General features: G+C 39.1%; 1 protein-coding gene, 2 long non-coding RNA genes and 1 other non-coding gene across 23 annotated transcripts; 2 read left to right on the top strand and 2 right to left on the bottom strand.

Moving 5' to 3' along the window:
• Positions 1-224: 224 nt before the first annotated feature.
• On the top strand, positions 225-1,804 carry LOC124327411 (transcription initiation factor IIB-like). 2 transcript variants are annotated; one of them, XM_046786368.1, is made up of 6 exons: positions 231-302; positions 362-482; positions 554-746; positions 821-1,008; positions 1,106-1,266; positions 1,336-1,804. In XM_046786368.1, exons 2-6 carry the CDS (start codon positions 367-369, stop codon positions 1,611-1,613), a joined length of 936 nt encoding a protein of 311 aa, XP_046642324.1. In that variant the 5' UTR covers positions 231-302; positions 362-366; the 3' UTR covers positions 1,614-1,804. The 2 variants fall into 2 exon arrangements, with proteins under 2 accessions (XP_046642323.1, XP_046642324.1); XM_046786367.1 differs by having other exon boundaries at positions 225-482.
• Positions 1,805-3,101: 1,297 nt separating this feature from the next.
• Positions 3,102-7,508, top strand: LOC124337667. 15 transcript variants are annotated; one of them, XR_006917505.1, is made up of 11 exons: positions 3,102-3,278; positions 3,413-3,818; positions 3,903-4,010; positions 4,071-4,605; positions 5,061-5,191; positions 5,249-5,726; positions 5,812-5,998; positions 6,196-6,285; positions 6,355-6,465; positions 6,543-7,324; positions 7,441-7,508. It is a non-coding gene; the product is annotated as an uncharacterized LOC124337667 (long non-coding RNA). The 15 variants fall into 15 exon arrangements; XR_006917503.1 differs by having other exon boundaries at positions 3,103-3,278; positions 4,071-4,161; positions 4,463-4,605; positions 5,249-5,998; XR_006917501.1 differs by having other exon boundaries at positions 3,103-3,278; positions 4,071-4,161; positions 4,313-4,605; positions 5,249-5,998.
• Positions 7,509-11,383: 3,875 nt separating this feature from the next.
• Positions 11,384-14,584, bottom strand: LOC124338016. 5 transcript variants are annotated; one of them, XR_006917624.1, is made up of 8 exons: positions 14,431-14,584; positions 13,972-14,299; positions 13,682-13,902; positions 13,365-13,475; positions 12,669-12,980; positions 11,990-12,122; positions 11,584-11,901; positions 11,384-11,467 (listed from the first exon to the last, which is right to left on the bottom strand). It is a non-coding gene; the product is annotated as an uncharacterized LOC124338016 (long non-coding RNA). The 5 variants fall into 5 exon arrangements; XR_006917622.1 differs by having other exon boundaries at positions 11,543-11,901; positions 13,972-14,584; XR_006917621.1 differs by having other exon boundaries at positions 13,972-14,584.
• On the bottom strand, positions 12,416-12,497 carry Trnas-aga. The gene has a single exon. It is a non-coding gene; the product is annotated as a tRNA-Ser (tRNA).
• Positions 14,585-19,626: the final 5,042 nt, after the last annotated feature.

Genomic DNA, 19,626 nt, shown 5'->3' with positions numbered 1-19,626 from the left:
TGAACACATTTAAAAAAACGTTCGTGCGTTCGTGGGGTTGTCAACTTTTTTGCTTGAAATAATGTAATATTATATGTAACCTAAAAAAAGCTATCGAAAATATTTGAATTTTATAAATTCAAGTGTACTAATTAATAATAATAATGAAGAATTAAATTTTAAAAGTAAGATAAAAAAAAACAACGTTAGAATATTTTTTTTAGTGCAGCTTTATTAGAAAAAGCATTACTGCACACACGTGACCACAATAAAAACGAAATTCTCGACAAATAACAGTTCAGGCGTACAGAGTCTATCACAAAGTTGTCTGATTACCGTTCTACTAACTTTCTACGAATTCCGAATTAAAGTCTTTTGTTAGGAATAATGTCATCGGGACGTGGTAGGATTTGTTGCCCTTCTCATCCCGATGCCCCTTTGGTTGATGATTGCCATGCTGGCGACCAAATTTGCTCAGAATGTGGTTTAGTTGTTGGAGACAGGTTATTGGAATAGATATTCTGGGTTTCAATATGTACTTTACCTGGCTAAATTTTTGTTCTGCCTTCTCCAGAGTGGTTGATGTCGGCTCCGAATGGCGAACATTCAGTAATGAGGCAGGCAACGCAGATCCTTCACGAGTTGGTGGGGCAGAAAACACTCTCCTGAATGGGACAAATCTTACAACAATGATTGGGCCCAGTACGAGTGGTGGTGGGACTTCGTTTAATGAGACTGGTGGAGCAGTTTACAAAAACCGGCAAACTGTAATTTCATTTGCCAAAGTTTTGTTTGTAAAATCTATCATTTTAAACCTAACTTCAACTGTTTTGTTATCCAGATGAGCAGCTCAGACCGAACTCTTGTCAATGCTTTCAAAGAGATAAGCAACATGGCTGATCGTATTAACTTACCCAGAACCATTGTTGACAGAGCAAATCTTCTATTCAAGAGTGTTCATGATGGCAAGAACTTAAAAGGACACAGCACTGATGCTAGTGCATCAGCCTGCCTATACATAGCCTGCAGGTGTGTATGACTCCATTAAAGAAAATATTTAACTATTTTAGCACTGTTAAAATAAAATTTTGTATTTTATTTATTTATTTTTCGTTGGTTTCCAAAGGCAAGAAGGTGTCCCACGGACGTTCAAGGAAATTTGCGCCGTCAGCAAGATAGGCAAGAAAGAAATTGGAAGATGTTTCAAACTGATTCTCAAGGCACTAGAAACTTCAGTTGAAATAATCAAAACCTCGGATTTTATGCCACGTTTCTGCTCAAATCTTGGTATGCTATGAAGAAAAGTTACCTTTAACAATGTATGTTAATAATTTTAACGCGTTCATTTAATTTTAGGATTGCCTGCCGTTGTCCAACGAAACGCATCGCACATTGGAGGCAAAGCAGTGGAGCTTGATGTCGTTCCTGGACGTTCACCAATATCAGTTGCTGCAGCCGCCATCTATATGGCTTCCCACGCCTCAGAAAATAAATTGACAAAGAAAGAGATAGGTGATATTGCTGGAGTGGCCGACGTCACCATCCGCCAATCGTATGAATTGATGTACCCTCGTGCCGCTGAGCTTTTTCCTCCTGATTTCAAACTGATTATCAGCCAACTACCCCAACGTTAATCAGAGAACAGTACTTTCTGTGTGATCACTACCGAACCTGGAAATTGATCTATTAATATTTCTCACATCCTTTGAACAGTTAAAAATATGATTCGCTTCATTTCGGTCCTAAACCCATGCTCTGTTTCACCTAGCTTGTAATGTGTGACATCCATGTCTTCATCCGTACAAAATTTCGCATCAACAGTTTTGAAAATTGAGTTTTAACATTTTTTTTACACATCAGGCACGGTGTCGAGCAATTGAGGTAAACAAACTAGAAGTATTTTTTAGTAGTTCCAACACCCGGGTGCATAGCGTTGGGAAATGGAGTGGACACTTTCCAACAGCTTTCGAAGTTACTGATGATCGTTTTACAGCAAATGTTTCTATCTGCTATCTAGCGAGTTTATGCCATTCTAGCTATTACTGCCTCCATTAATCTTGGTTTGCGTAGAAGGATGTACATGATTTTTTTTTCTCTTCATGCGACGTTGCTTATGGACGACTTCATGTTTTCTTGGTTAGCTAGTTATGCTTGTGTTTAACATACTTACTTTATGAGCTAAGATTGAAGCGGTCAAATTTCCTAATTGATTTAACTTCCTCAATTATACAAGCAGATGTGGCCTCAGTATGGTCGCTGAGTTTGGCTGCAAAAATCAAACAGTTAGCTGGAAGCCTGGAAACATAAATAGCAGAAGTCTATGTTTGCTCACTCTCTTTCGTCTTTCTAATTTGGCAGATAAACCTTAATAAAGCCTTTAACACTGATTCAGCCAGCATTTATTTGAGAAACCAAAAACTGACTTATATTTTACCTTTAGGTAAATGTTCTCATAAATAGTTCGAACTGCACCGAACGTAAGTAAACTAAAGCAGATTTATAGAGTACTATTGTTTATACATTTATGTTATTTTACTTATTCTAAGTATGGGATTAAGTATAACGACGTACGGTACGAATGTACGATGAAGCATGGGCATGGAGAGATGGTTTCCAGTCTCCATGTTAAATTTCCCATAAGGGGTTGTCCGCTTTTTTTACTAAAAGGTCTCTCGGTATGTCCATTTGCCGCGAGAGCCTAGATGGCGCCACCGTCGGAGAGACCTTCCTATGCCTCCATGTAAAAGTCGTTAGTAAAAAAGTAGCTTCCCGTCGAATTATGGGAAATTTAACACTGTCATTGGGAACCACCTCTCCATACCCCTGGATGAAGTAATTGATTCAAATAACCCCGTGGCTATTTCACCTAAAAGCAATCCAGTTCGTTGACTGTTTAGTGTATATTGTATAAGCACAGCCTTAGTTATAAATAAGGTGTATGAGGCTTCCGAATTAGGAGTGGAAAATTTAATGATTTACAGTTAATTAAAAAAAATGCTGCCCGATTCTGCGAACTGCGATAAGCCCGCGCAGGATAGGCAACGTTGTCTAAAAATATATTTAGTCGCTTCTCGCTTGTTTAGAGATCATATTTGGCAATGGTGTTGTCTTTGTCTTTCAAATTCATTTCCGTTCCGTAGCTTTTTTCTGAGTTCTCTTTCTGAGCATGTCGAGTCAAGTACTTCGCGAGCATGCTTCTGAGACGAAGGGACGCCATCACGCCAATAAAGGTTTGAAGAATTTGTTGCTACTTTACTTCTGGCATGTCTCATCCAATGCATAATCACTTCATAGCAAAGGTAATTTTGCTAATCATTATAGTAATTTTTCATGTGATCCAGTCTCAAGTATTTCACTCTACATGTACCCATTTTACCACTCCTAACCTGTCCTCCCTTCTACTAAATTTTCCGCTGACTAATGGCGGACAAAGGCTATGTTTGCTAAGAAGTGAAACTCAGCCCCTTCTTGCCTTCTGTTTCCTTAAATGTCAAATCAGTGGCTCCACTCATGACAGAAATTAAATGCCTTTGAATCTGGTCAAGTGAGTATGATTGAGTAGCGTAACTGAGTTCATTTCATAGTTGTTTTCTGTGTTCTCCTCTTTGTGAGTTGTGCAACCCTATAGTGCAGGAATAATATTGAATCATTCTGGAGAAAATGCCTGCTTGCTGTCAATAATGCCTTGGCAATTAATGCATGTATTTGGCTCATTTGATCCTAACTCTGGAAACTAGATGAAGTTAATCCATCAGATTGGTTCCGCTGAACTCAGATCCTCTGATAAATTTGGTGGGAAAATTCAGCAGTTTGCAATTTGCATGCCACATCTTCTTAGAGTATGTTAAATGGCAGCAAAATCTACCTCTTGCTATCCCCAAAGAAACTAGTTTTTTAGTTAACTTTTTGTTTTGGATTTCAAGACTTTCGTCCAGTGAATTCATCCATCCAGTACAACAAGTTGCATCAATTCCACAGCTAATAAAAGATTTGGGCAGGAAAATTAGAAGTGGATAAACTCTTCTCTTTAAGTAAGAACAGACATAATTTAATAGAACCAAAACTGATTTAAGTTTTACCTTCTCTTTCAGTTCGTATTTAACAGCGGGCAACTTTGATAAATGAGTGAACTATTACTTCATACCATCGACAACGAAATCGTCCCCTGTTGGAATGTAGGATGTAAGGGAACAAATTCGTATTTTCAAGTTTGCGATAATGGTAATCCTGACCCAGTGTCTCGACTGCGAACAACTCCAACTGGGAAAAAGCTGTCTTTCCTCTTCAGCTGATTGACCGCATTTAGTCATCTTCAATTTGATTCCCTTGACAGTAATTGTGAAGCATGAGCGACAGCCGGGAACAGCAGCAGTGTCCTTCCATGGCAATGATCTCCAGTTCATCAGCTGCTGCATAATTATCTTCGGATCACGAGCTTATTATTCGCCCTTTCTGTTTGTTTGATAATTATTTGTTTGGCCAGTTGCGTCGATTCCAACAATTGCTGCCCATGTCACCGCACTACTTCCGCCACTAGACGCCAAGTGGGAAAAGGACTTCAAACGTTTTATTCATCGTTGATATTTCGCAGGCGTTAGTACTCCGGGAAAGAGCCGACAGCTAAAGGTTACACTTTCGTATTTCCTTTGACTTTTCCTCTCTCAATTTTCCGCAACACTCAGTGAAACGTCTTACGATGAGTAATTGATCTGGCTTCCATAAAACTGTCTTAAGTAATTTTCCTTTAAATACTGCAATGCATGTGTTAGTAGATGTGTGAGTGAGAGTTCGTTAGGTTAGTGGGAGGAGGAGGTTAGTACAGGTAGAGTGATTTTGTACAGACAGACAAAGGAAATATTGAGGGACATAACAGAAATTTGGGGCATCAACGAATATGTGGAGGGGTTTGAACGTTTGTCATACCATAATCGCACATCCTGTTAGAACTCTATTAGGAAGTTTTCCCTAAACGTACAACGGATGTGGCTCAGGGTGTTATTAAATATTTTGTTTTTATTTTGTGTTTTTCAGTCTGCCCCCAATTCTCCTAATCCAGATAACGAAGTCCTTTTTTCCCATAGGAAATTGCGCCGGATCACCGCCGACCTGCTTGTGACTTACCTCTAATCGATATTTTCGATGTGAAAACGGAGCGACACAGGAAGAAGAAATGAAGAGAAGGCATTGACATCCTGTATCTACCTTGTCTGTGGTATCTGTTGTTTGAAATACGAATTTTTCTTGTAAAGCTCATCTTTATTGTTTCAAGGTTTTGGTATTGAGTTCGACCCGGTGGTGCAGCACTTCTACTGGATAGACTGGAGATAACTAACAATTCGTCATGCGCTAGATAACAGGACTCAGGCTTCAGTCGTTATGGCCAATCCAACACTAGTTCTCTTTTGGAGTTGCTCTAGAATAAATGCCATCAACGCTACCAGAATCGATAGTCATATTTCTGTTGGTATTCTGGTTGGAGGTCCGTCTTCACCACCGTCGTCCCAAATCGAATGGTGCCGTATACGACGGCAAAATCGCGACAAGATAAGAGAAATAGATATCGACTAACCTTCAGCGCCGACTATCGACACAGAAGAGAAGATGATATTTTGAGCTGACACCAAACAACCGCAGGAAGTTGACCTCTTCTAAATTAGTTAAGTCTACAGCATCAACAGTTCACGGACAGCACAATTATTTGTTGGAGAAAGAAGGTGGTGGAGAAAACGGCGTTCCATTCCCAGGAGGTACGCAGATATTGGAAACGAGTGATCGAATACCATTTCCTTTTTAACTTGTGTTGAAGAGTGGCCAGCTGTAAATCACAAATAGATTATCCGAGTCCGAGCATATGGAATAAGAATTATTCAGATCACAAAGATGAACTATCAGCCCAAATCAGAAAATGCAACTGACGACCGGTAAAGTTTTGTTCGCGCTGGAAGAATAACGGAAACATCTCCAACTCTTCTACCGATTTCCGATGGAGTTCTGCTATGTTACCCATGTTAGTTCTAAGGTATCAAAGTGTTTTTTAGTTTATTGAATTGAATGATAGTTTGGTGAACATTTGCCCAAGTTCTCTTGTATTTGTCTATTTCCTATATGATTCCAGGTTAATTGCATGTTGGGTTGTTTGGATGTTTCGTCACATGCATTTTTTTCCTAAAATTCTGTGTGAATGTTTGATAATCTTTATGTTTCTTTTACTTTCAGAAGGAAAAATTTTAGGGTTGTGCAGCCTACTGTCCACTTTCAGATTTTCAGATCATTCTATTCTACTGAATGTGAATCAAAATAATATAGGTGACGACCAAAATTAGCTTTATTAGAGTAATTGCTGAAAGCCTGAAACTTATTTTCATCCTTAATAAGGATTTATCTCTCATTCCATCTTCTGGAGAACTTAGGTTTATTCATGTCATGTCACTGAACCAAATCGTCGAATATCGCCAATCTGCAGAAGTGAGCATGTGACAAACTCAAGTAATAGGACGAAGGTGGTTAGTTTTTTTTTCTACATTTTATCAACTTTTTGGTCTTATATCTATGATAATCAGTAGTTTTTGAAGTTTTTTTTTTTTTTTCTTCGAAAGGTTGGGTTAGAATATTTTTCTCAAAGTTGGGGCATTTTTTGGGGTTGGAATTTCCTTATGGCGACGTTTTGAAGTAATAGCCAATATGTAAGTAACGAAGGCGGTAAATTTGTTTTCTACGTTTTATCCATATTACGATTACAAGTTGTTGAAGGTTGTTTTCTTGTTAAAAGGTAGGGATAGAATTTTTTGTTTAAAAGGTTAGGGCATGGGTTGGGGTTAGAATTTTTGTCAAAAGGTAGGGTAAAAATTCGTCCACCAGAGGGGTTTGGTGTTGTAGTCAGTACATACATGGTACATAAGTCAAGGCATTCAGATGCTAACTGTAGAACTGGGACGCTGCACGGTTTGCGTTTTAGCATGTCAGGGAACTTTATAGTTTTGCATCGTGAAGATTAAAGGCATTTCTTTTTGGTTGTCATCTGTGAATACTGTTGTGTATGTGAATTAAATGTATTATCTAGTCGTGTGAATCTGAAGGTATCTTTTCTAATAACTTCTGCAATCTTGTCTTGTGTGACTCAAATAATTTGCTTCATTTTCATCTAAATTTCAATTTTGTGACATGATTGTTTTCTTTCTTGTCTTATTTTGTTTTTACATCTGGTTAATGATTATGTATCCTAACAGGACTTGCTGACGGTGTTAATAAAATTGTCAATCTGCTGCATGCATTTCATGATGCCGGTGTTATCCAGAAATGTTGCAGGGAGGCTTGGAGCATAGATGCAAGAAAACCTCTAGAAATGGTAATTTATTAGTTTATTATTAGTAACTTGGGAAGTGTGTAATTTTATTGAAAAATAGTTATCAGTCACAATTGATGTAACTGCCAACTACAATATCTGTTTTTTTTTCTTCTCAGAGTTGGTGGAAATCTAAAGTGGTTTTGCTGTTGTTGTATATTAATTATTAGTACAAGTTTTAAACCAATTTATACCCATTTCAAACAGACCTAACCAACTTCTTTTGAGTCATTTGGGAGATAAATTACTTTAAAAACTCACCCATGGAGTCAATCAAGACAGGGGGAGACTACCTTAATTGACTGCAGACAGGGAGATGGTAGGAGAAACCGGAAAAAGAGCGAAGAGTTGAGGAACAGTTATTACGAGAACGATTAATCATATAGTAGGCTTCCGGTTTAAGCTTGCAAGTCCCCATTCGACCAGCACACTCTTTTCCTCCTGGTTGTCATTGGTTTTCACCAATGGATGAAGTCCATGATAAGTAGCAAAGGAGTAGGGTTATCCAAGGGAATATTCAAGGGTAGCAGGCTAGCAGCCAACGGGTTACTGTATAGTCATTGTCCTTTTTGTTCAATGGACATGACTTCTCATAAAGTCTGGCATGCTACATTAGAAACCCAAGAACCTGTAAATAAAAAATAAAATCACCTAGTCTATAAATGGCATCAATGTGCTTGATGTCTATGATCTAAGGGAATAATTTAACTTAAAAATTAGCTAGACGTAAGTGCAGAACAATACTTTAAATACATATAAGACTGCAACAAAATAAGTTCAGTGACATGACAAGTAAACTTACACACTAAACCACCAATCGGTTATCCAAGGTTCTCTACAAGATGGAATGAGAGATTGGCCCGTGATGGGGTTGGTGATCTGGCAAGTCCCATAGAATGATTCAGCCGATAAAAGATAGTGATCAATCCTGATAAAAGATGAGAAGACTATGTTCCAGCAATACTGTACTAAAGCTAGCATTGGTTGTTACCACTCTGTCATTTGGATGAAATGCATATTCAGTAGGATACCAGGATTTTTAACACAATACAAGACAGTGCACCTTTCACATTTTCTCCTGGAAATGGATGAGAAATGATGATGTTATTAAACACATAAACGGTAAAGAACACATGCCAAACAAATTGCACACGAAATCTAGTCTATTTACCAGCGTATTCATTGGTAATTTTCGAAGAAAATAGCTGTAGCTAAACTTTTGGCAACGAGCCGCCATAAGCCCATATCTGACACAACAAACAACATTCACGCCATCTATTTGACACATTCAAAACTCATTATCTAAAGGACTGGCCTTAGATAGTCACAAGTCATAAAAGTAATCAAAAAGACCATTTCTCTTTGCTTAAAATTAGCATGGAGTCTTTAGAATTCTACAGAGAACAAAGCTCACTTGCTAGTTTTATGCAAATTTTCCGGAAGTACACCGGAAGTAAGCGATAGCACCTTAACCATTTAGCTGTCGTCAAAATAAACTAAATATTCGTGATCTACGTAAAATTTGGGGTCGATTAGGTGTAAATTGAGCGAAATCACGATTTTGGTCAAAATCGAGAATTTTCCTGAACAGTTCAGGAAAATCCTTGAAACCGGAAGTACGCTTTCGTACAAAATAAAACATGAACTTTACCACAAATTTTACGAGGATCACGAATTTTTAGTTTGTTTGGTACTTCAGATGACTATTTACTGAACTTCTGACTGAAAAGAGAAAACCGGAAGTAGAAAAAAAAACACAATATTATAAATCTAATAAGTGAGCTTTGTTGTCGAAACAGAAACTGACACTTATCACCCAAAAGTTTGTTTGTAATAGCAGCGAGCTGCAAAGTAAGCGTAACTAAACTGAGTGGAAAATGATCAAAAGCTATGTTGTCTAGCATCAGAAAGAAGAAACGTTTGACAGTTCCATCATTCCATGAAAACAATGTCCGATCCAAACTCGCTTGTTGAGACGTTGACACTCAATTAAAAGAACAAACAAATAAGGGAAAATAACTGTGATACTCACGTAATATTCATCCCTGCAAATTTGTATCTCGTCTTCAACCGCAGTATTACACATCACAACAGACGAAATCCCCAAGGTTATTCTACAATGAGGAGTGCTTCTAAATGTTTCTACTACTTCTACATCTGTTAGTGATTCCAGATTGTTGACGAAATATCTTATTCTCCTACCTTTACCTATCACCTTTTAAACTTTTAACTGCATTCCTGTCATCCTGCACTTGGTCTTACTTGTGATAAATATTTCTTTGTCTCTGTAGGTTTTGATGGCCATTGATGTTCGGCTGTTACTGGAGATGCTGCCTAATGAGATGGTGAAAGGTGTGCTCAAAGCAGTTTCTGCTCCTGTTGCTGTCCTTGGTGTCACAAATTCAGTGTGTTATTCGTTTATTTGTCTGTCATGTCAAATCTCTTCCATCTCTGTTACTCAAATCTCATTCATGCACTCATAATGCAGTATACGATTGAGACAATCTGATCTTACATGATCTAGGAGTGATTCAATCGACTACTGTTATAAAGACAAGTGTGTGTCTAAGACTGGTGTATTGGAGCTCTGCATAGTGGGGATATGCTCGCTCTAGGTGGCACGACATCTAGCGGTCAGTACTAGATTCTACAACAACTACTGCAAGATCAAAAAACTTTCTACGCCAAACAAATAGTAACGCTGTGTTATTATCGCGCTTGAGAAAGCATCAGGCCCCTACCATCAAATAAAATTATGGGTCTTTTGTTTAATTTAATTGGTTGGTGCAGTATGTTTTATTAAAATGAAAACAAAAAACAGAAAGTAACATGATCAAAATAAGTTAGGATACTTAAGATATATATATACAAAATTGTATTTTAAAGAAGAAAATATAACTTTACAAGCTTATAGACACTATTATTTACATATGTTTATCATCCCTCATCATAAATATTTATATTTTACCTCCATTAAATTAACTTTATCAATATGAAATGTTAAATTTTCCTCGCAAAGTTCAGTCAATCAAGAAGGGGGAGACACTGCCTTGATTGACTGTGTCCAGGGAGATTACCTGGACAAGGAAGAAGTGAAGAGTGTGAGGCCAGTTTCGATAGGGAAAGATTAGTGTAGTCCCACACAAGAAAACGCCATCACACATGGCAAACAGCCAAACATGATCTAAAGAGTAAAACTCTGTGCTGTGTTGAGAGATGGAGTAACTTACAAGTCGGCTGGGTAATCTAATTGTTCTGGCAGCTGGCCGCGTAGGTGGACCAGGCTCAACTCCTCGATGAATTGGAGCGACGAAAGGACAGCACGCAAGTGAGCAGTATGACCATGGTGGATGAGAAGAATGGTGGAGTCACGCCATACAATGAAACTGAAACGTATGCTGAGGCAGGCCACTACGGCGCCACCGTCGTTTCTCCCGGTTTCAGAGCTCTTATGGCACATTTACATGTAAGTGAATTTGGAACATTTATTTTTAATAGTTAGAGAGTTATGTTTGTAAATGTACTTAACAAAAAGTAAGTTTATTTATGGTACGATATTTTAAAATTATCATGGAAAGATATTCTCTAAGTCCTAATGTAGAAATTTAAGTTTGAAATGTCGACGTTCGAGGCAGTAATAGAAGGGATGCTGTTTAGAAACCATCTTATCACCTATGTTTTGGTTTTCTCTACCCCTTTCTTGTTTCATCAGCTGTCAGTTTCCCTTGTTTCTAAACAGCATCCCTTCTATTACTGCCTCGAACGTCGACATTTCAAACTTAAATTTCTACATTAGGACTTAGAGAATATCTTTCCATGATAATTTTAAAATATCGTCCCATAAATAAACTTACTTTTTGTTAAGTACATTTACAAACATAACTCTCTAACTATTAAAAATAAATGTTCCAAATTCACTTACATGTAAATGTGCCATAAGAGCTCTGAAACCGGGAGAAACGACGGTGGCGCCGTAGTGGCCTGCCTCAGCATACGTTTCAGTTTGACAGGCCAAATCCCTATCCCGTGGCTCCACCATTCATCTCTTCCACCATGGTATGACGGCACATCAGTTCGTCGTCGCTGAGATGTCATCTCTCGTCAGGTTCAACGGATTCAATCCATTGAATAGCGGCGCAGAATAACCTTGAAATGAGAATGGATGTTACTTATTTGTAGACCAAATATTTCAAAGAAGATGGAAGCATCACCAAACAATACCTCAAATCAAGAGAAGCATGATGTCAAAAAGTCAAAAGTACCTCTGCTTGCTTTTGGGAGTTAGCTGCACTAGGTGAATACTAGCTGGACGCGGATCGACGTGAACCATGAAAATGACGGCGCATTTGGATTTCTCATACCTCCTTCACCTACCTAATTCTTCAAATTCCCGCAAATTTTGAATTATTTTATGCATCTCAAGCTCGTTTGTCAACTTTGTCACGTATAACTGTCATATGGCAAGAGTTTCATCACCAAATTATCCAAATTCTTCCCGCTGTCAGTTTTTCGACAAACATGAGTTTTGCAATGAACCAACATTCTTGCCGATGACGGTCGTGATCCAAAGTTACCTGAGTCTGAAAAGAGAAATAAGGAAGGATTTTTCACTAGAACAGTCACACAAATTTTAAATATTTCCTTAATTGATTGACGTGACGATGGTACCTTTATTGGGTAATTTTTCTTGTACTACTGCTCAAAATGCTGTTCCTAACTCCGAGAGTTGTCATTGTACTTGTTGCTTTCCTATTTGAGTCTGCTCAAGATGCTGTGTTAAACTCCACTGCCATCAAGATACCTGTCTTGATACAAAATAAGAGATGGGACAACCCAATATACTTTTTTAAATTGAATTTCATTTTTTTTAAATTACCCAAGGAGTCTCATTGCCTGATAATAGAGTCATTAATAATCAGTTAACCCCTTGTTACTTCTTTAAAAAAATCATTGTAAAAATAAACAAAAAACACCACAAACAAATAAATATTCTACCGACACTTTTTTTTAAATTCGTAGAGCTTGATTAATTCATTGGTAGTGAACTGGCTTACCGAAGAACCCAGAAAATATGAATGCAAAGGCAAAAATATTCGCAGTTGGTAGGATTCGAACCTACGCCCTCAGAGAGGAATTGATTTCTAGTCAATCGCCTTAACCACTCGGCCACAACTGCTCATGCCAATTAAAATTTAATTCATCAAATATTGTGAAAGAATTTAGCAAAGGGAAATTTCAGTTGAATAATAACTTGTTTGGTTACTGCCTTTTTTGCAGTTATCTTCCTGACAACATTTTGGTTGATGAATGTTGGAATGTCGTGATAGCATCGAAACATCAATCATACAAGTTTACCTTGTTCATTGTGTATCACCGATCAGCAACCTGCAAGGGAAGTAAATGAAGACGGTGTCGTTGACGGCTGCATTCTCTCACTTCATTCTGCATAACCAGAATAGAAACAAACAAAGTAAGCAAAATAATTTAAATATCAGTGTTAACTGTATCGTATATCATCGAACGTCCAGTTATCCTCTCCTTCGATCTAATTGGAGAAATTACGAATGAACAAAAAAAAGAACTCACGGTGTCATGACGATGTGTTTGACAACATCAGGATACGCAAGCGCCATCTAGCATTGCCGGTAGTAAACAAAACCTGCGTTGGACCAAAATCGCTAAAACGCATTCTTTTTGATATTCCATTTTTTTTCAATTTTGCATATGTAGTTAGTTATTCCTGTTGAAAATTGTTCCCATTCAAATCTGATGTAGTCTATCTAAAATGTCTTACAGCAATTTGTAATGTCTTTAAGTTCAACGGAATTAATAAGGAAATGGAATGGTTAACTTAGATAACTCATCTAAGATAAGTAACCTCTCCATAAGTCCCAATCCTACTCACCTTTTGTATATAGGACATATATATACTTATCCCAGGACACAGAGAAAGTTAATTTGAACAGTTCAGTTAATAATTAATGGAACATCTAATAATAGTTAACAAAAGAATACATACAATCAAGAGTTGCGAAAGTCTTACTGTTTAATCTCGTTGCTCGTGTTGTAGCAGATAAGCTACAGAAGATTGCTCCACCTTTCTGTAACGACGCGGATATATCGACTATTACAACAAAATTTGTAGGTCTGGAACCTTAAAAGAATAAAAGAAATTATTATTACTGGCAACTTCATCATTAACATTCATTACAGATACCTGGTTTTACTATTAGTAAGAATTAAATTCCTCAAGTTAGAAACAATGTGTTAACACTTCAAACAAAACAAGTACTTACACTGCATCAGCTGAAACATGATAAACTTCAAATATAATCAAGACAAGAGTTTTGGAAGTCTTACTGTTTAATCTCGTTGCTCGTGTTGTAGCACATAAGCTACGGAAGATTGCTCCACCTTTCTCTCCGTCGAACCTGGAACACGTAGGCGAATACTGGGCTGCCTGTCAACGATCCCTCACATACGTTTCGTCACCAACGTCGACGATCTTCTCATTTGCTGGGTAGCATTTTACTTCAGCAGCGATATTTTGTTGCCCAATTTTCAACTAGGATCCATGTAGACTAGAAATTAAGAGATTATTTGATCTTTCATCATGTATCTTCTATATCATTTTGTGTCTGGTAGCCCACATGAGAATGGGTTGACTTTATCAGGTACTCTTACTGCATTTCTGGATTCTTGCTGATTTCAACAGTTACACATAGTATCTAAAGAGAGAGAGGATAGTTAGACTTGCAATCGTCTTTTAAGCTAACTGATGGGGTAACATTGGCCGTTAAAGATACATATAACACAAGCTTCTCATCATCATTAAACACAACAAACCATTTCTCACTTCTAGCACAAATATTGAAACCCTGGGCTGTTTCATACATTCCCTTGACTTGCCTTCTTTCGTTTCAACACGTAACAACCTGTAGCTGTAGGAGGGCGGGACAACCGAAGATAGCACACGTACTACGATTGAGAAATAGGGAAACAATCAAAACTTTTGCGTGAACGGACTTATTTTTCAAATTCTCATAATAATAGAAAAATCAATGGTCTGTGGCTGAAACTTTAACACTATGCTATGATAACATTCTTACCGTATGTGACCCTTCAGAAAAACCGACGAAACACGTGAGATTGACTACTTTAGCAGACGAATTTTCATGAGAACTGGATGCGGTGGCGCAGTGCTGCCAATTTTCTGAAGTTTTAATTAATTAATCAAATTGATTTAATATGATTTAATTTTAAAATTTCATATATGATGAGATGACAGCACAGCATTAAAAAACGTAAATGTCACACTTAATGGCGTTGAGGCTCAAATAAGTTCGGCCAAAGTAACCAAAATATGAATGTACTAATAGATGGTGTAGAATAAAGTATTATATTTTAAAGAAACCACAAAATTCTTCCTTCCCAAACAACGGCAGAGATATGGGATGTGATTTTGATTGATTGATCAATATAAATCCCAACTTATTGTTTAGTCTTTTTTTTCCATTTTTCCATCATCTCTTAGAGTGCATATCATCATCAATTGTAATACATTGCTCCCTTAAATTTTTCCCCTCTAATAACAAAAAAGTATTTCCTCTTGCTATTTTTTTTTCCTCCCCTGGTTTGATTTTGAGGGGGAGAAGTCGCCGGGTCTATAGAAAATGGATCAAACCGCAGCCGCGGGCTGAGTCACGCCGATCTTTTAAATTCTTCATCAATAAATGAGAACGTTCCCCCTATATACCATTCACCCAAAAGGCAGCCCACCCCGCACCCCTATAACACAAGAATATACATTTATGTCTATACGACAGTCGTAGAGAAGAAAAAAGGGAGAGAGAGAGTGGAGGCAATCACGCATCAGGGTTTTTGATAGCCAACGTCCCAGTTCCTATACAATATAACTCTGCTCCTATACCATGTACAGACTGTGTCATCTATACATATGCAACACACCGAAAAGAGCAGAGAAGAAAAAAAAAGAAGAGAAAGGGATCACTCCTCGAGATCAATTCATGAGGAGGGTGAACTATTTCCTCAACATCCGAACGCCACCCTCTGCTATGACGTGGCCGAGGGTCGATCCCGCGCGAATTGCAATAAGGCCTCCCTCTCCCCCGCCCTGTGTATTTATACCGGTAAAAATCGAAGAGAGAGATACCTCTAGGGCCACATTTATATCTACATCTCCGAATGGTTACATGTGACGTTGCGAACAGCGGCAGCAGCTCGTCTGGTGTACAGGATTAGATCAACTCGCTTTCGTGTATAATCGGATTGGATATGTTGGCGATGGCATTTTCAGCTGCTTTGAACTCTGGATGGTATTTGGTGTGTGTCACGCATCAGGGGGGGCGTCATCCTCCACTTGATTCCACTTGGTCGCTTGATGATTTGAGTGCTGCTGCTACATCTATACCAGCCAGCGAGCTATACTCTCCGTCTATTTTATTTTCAAAATGGAAAGTCAATCAAATTCCGTGATGTGTTGCGTTTCTCTCCAGATATCTAATTTGAGAAATCCAAAGCTCGCTGCAGAGCGCGCGTCAATCAAAATGGCTGTGTGCTTTGCGCCGCGATGGAATTATACACGACGGATTACATCCATCCGAGATTCCATTTACCGCGTCCGGGGTGATGGGGACTGGCGGGACCGCATATCTACTGTCTGTACATTGCGACTTTTTCTTTTTTCAAATGGCGCATATAAACACTAAATCCCCTCGCAATGGCAATAAGTAGATGATGTCGGACAGTGTTATTTGAATCTGTCTATAAATGTGTAGAGTTAACATTGGTGGCACAGCTGTATCAATATATAGGCCTTGTACATAAAATCATTCATTTCCTGCGCAATGGACACAGCGCGGTCTCTTCCGCATTCGCATTGATGGATCGTCTTTTTTCTTCTTTCTCTTTTTCTCTATGGCCTGGATGTTCTTTGATCCGATCATTTATCAAGGCGCAACTTGTCAAGATATTTCCCTCGTCATTTCGGTGCCGTATCCGATGATCGGCGTTCATTCATCATCCCACCGATATATATACGTAGGTACATATAATATCAAGAATAAGAGAGGGGGTGGATGGATATTATCTAAAGTGGAAGCTGCCCCCCTTAACATTTTCCTCCTTTTTTTGGGTTCGTTTTCCCTTAATCGGAGCGAAACCAATCGGAACCCTCATCCGACACCGCAAGAAACAACCAGATGGTCATCATCACCACCACCACGGCCCATTGAAACTATATATGAGACTGGGCTGCTGGATATGGAGCCTGACTAATGAAACGTTTTCATCATTTGAAAAACCACATCACGTCCAACTATACTTTTATTTGTATATCTAATCAGCATTTCATTTCCCAAAGGGGGTGCGAAGTGCCGATCGAAAAATTGGGGAAACTAAACAGCTGAGACAATTTCAGTTTTGAGGATATAAAATATACACATCTTATACTTATTATACTCTTATACACTACGCAATATGTAATATAGAAAGACCATTTCTCCTTTTCATATATATTGTTGGGTTCCATATTATAGGAAAACGGCCGGAGGGGTTGGAAAAATAATGGCAAACGACACGGCGGAGTGAACATGTATTTGTATACAGCGGTGAGAATCATGAGACTTGCCATCAGTGACCGGGACTATTTAACGCATCAGCAGTCTTTTCTTTATACCCTCCTCCTCTCCCCCCACCCAACTGCAAGCGCAGGGTGCGCTCGTGAGTCACGCAACACATTTCGCCCACGAAAAGGGACCGAGGGACTCCCTCTGGAGAATTTTTTCTATTTTTTTTTCCCATAGAAATTCGACAGCGACACCCTTCGCCCATGATCTGCTCCCTTGATGCAAACTTCTGTAATCTCCCATACACACCCCCAGTGTTGTGCCCTCACAATTACACGCAACCCCAACTGGATATATTGCATATTACATTTCTTCTCTCTCTGTTCTATACCCCCCTCTCGCTTTACTCCCCCCACTTTTGTATACATGTACAACCCCCCCTATAGTCATATATAACACTCTCGGCCTTTTATTTATATTCTATCCCGTTCGTTTATAGGCCTCCAGCTCTTCATATGGTAATCACCCATCGGCCTCTCTCTCTTTTATGTGGATGTTATACTCTTCTTCTTCTTCTTTCCAGGATAGATTTTTTTGGGGTTGCCGTTTTTATCTGTCCGCGGGAGAGAGAAAATCGTGAATGGCTAAAAAATTCCGATCTCGTTGGGATGGAGTGACACACAGACACACTCGAATCTAAATCGAATCTTGGAGCTATGAGAGAGAGAAGTGCATGGGTAAACAAACCAAATTATTTTACAACAACATTCGCTCGAGACGAACCTATACTACTATATAACCCTGGCGAGAAGATGTATCTTGTTTACACCAGCGCGTTCATATAATATTATAATAGATTTTCTACAACCCAGAAAAACGAAATAGACATTTTGGCTGCTGCTGCTGCTTTTGTTGTTGTTGTTGTTGCGTATCGCTCTATATAACTTGCATAGAGATCTAGATGGCCTCCGACAAAAAGAGATTCTCGTATATTATTATTACCATCGGGAAAAACAGGGTCGTATAGACTTTTAGACTATAACAATCAGGGGGAAAAGAAAAGGGGTTGTAACGAACCCCTCTACTCTCTGTGTGTGTGTCTCTGCCGCTCATTGATCTCGCAACTTCCTTTATTACTTGCAGATCAACGATCCGTATTATGACCAATCGCCTTTCTTCGTTCTCCACCCTCCAACTCTTTCTACCACCACCACCCCATCGAGAGAGATAGTCCCGTTGAAAGTCATCCCTCCGCGTTATTATCGATGGATATATCAGTGACCGCATTAAATCCAATTGAATCAAAATCAGATGAATATCATCACGACGGCGTCTATAAATACACAACACGCAACGCGTCCGGAATGAAATTATTAATGATGGCGCCTTATGTCGACCAGGACCAGCGTGTATTAAGACCCTGACAAAGTGACAAATTTCCCTTTTTTCTTTATTCTTTTATGTGTACATTTATACAAGTATAGACCCCCTGCTGCTGCTGTGCTACTGCTGTTAGTGTTTGAATACTAAATAGAAAAAGAGACCCGACCCGTTCTGTCAATGTCAATGCTGCTGCTGCTGCCGGGCTAAACACATTTTCATGTCTGTTTGTTTGTTGCTCAACTGTGTCTATAATATTTAGTGTCGCCGGCCTGAGAAAACCCACCGAGTCGACACGCACTGCTCTGCAAAGTGGCTGGAATATGCTAAACAGCATGCGCAGCAGTCGAATTCAATTCCGCAAATTGGGCGCCAACGATCGATCATTTGAATTTACAAAAGGCCTAAAATACTATTCAGTTTGGCGACGAGAGTCTTTTATCGGATGTAATAATAATGGACTCTTCTTATGAATAACATTTCCCGTGTACACGTTTCTTCACCCCGACACAAGAGACCCTGCATATAGAAAAGGTCTGTTGACATGCCGTCGTCCCTCCACAGCACAGCAGTACAGAGACATCTAACCTCTTTATAAATAGATCGGATCATCAGATTTGGCGAAATAAAAGGGATCGACTCCTCCATGTAACTCGCTGTTAAAAGGGGTGGGGGGGGAGGAAGGAGGTCGAGATCCTGTTGCACTTTGGCAGCCGCCGAGGCACGCGACCGAGCGTCGTTCGCCACACCGTCCATTATCAATAATATAGGCTACGGACGGCGGTATAGTTATATGAACCCCCCCTTCAAAAAAGCAACCGACTCTTAGGATAAATGTCATTCAGATGTAGAAATATTTTTCAGTTATACACAAGTGCTTGGGACTGTGTGACTCACGAAATATCGGCGATTGCGTCACAGAGTTTGCCGGCCCGTCATCCTCCCATAATCCCTCGTCATACAGCGCTCATGATCGCGGTGCAAAAGTGAGGGGGGATTTTAAGAGTCGGCCCACATGTGTGTGCTGCTGCCTCTCGTCTTTTATATATATGTGTGTATATATGCTAAATCCCCCCCCCCCTCTGGGTCTATATGGGCAGCAGCCCAGAGCTCTTGCGCAAACACACAATAGACTAACAAAAAAGGCGCCCTCATATTTGGTTGTATTATTTGCTTGACTTTTTCGGGTTGCACTACTACTACTAGCTGCTGTTATCGTTTCTATATGTTGACTCGAGTCGATACTCCAAGGTTTTGGGAGGGTCTTTTTGGGTTGTGTGATGAACGTCTCCATCCATGACGGATGCGCCCTCATTTCCAACCCGAAACGAAACTCAA

This window comes from Daphnia pulicaria, chromosome 1 (assembly GCF_021234035.1).
Source record: "Daphnia pulicaria isolate SC F1-1A chromosome 1, SC_F0-13Bv2, whole genome shotgun sequence".
Taxonomy (NCBI): Eukaryota; Metazoa; Arthropoda; class Branchiopoda; order Diplostraca; family Daphniidae; genus Daphnia; species Daphnia pulicaria.
Note: the sequence above shows the minus strand (reverse complement) of the source record. Positions and strands in the feature narration are given on the sequence as shown.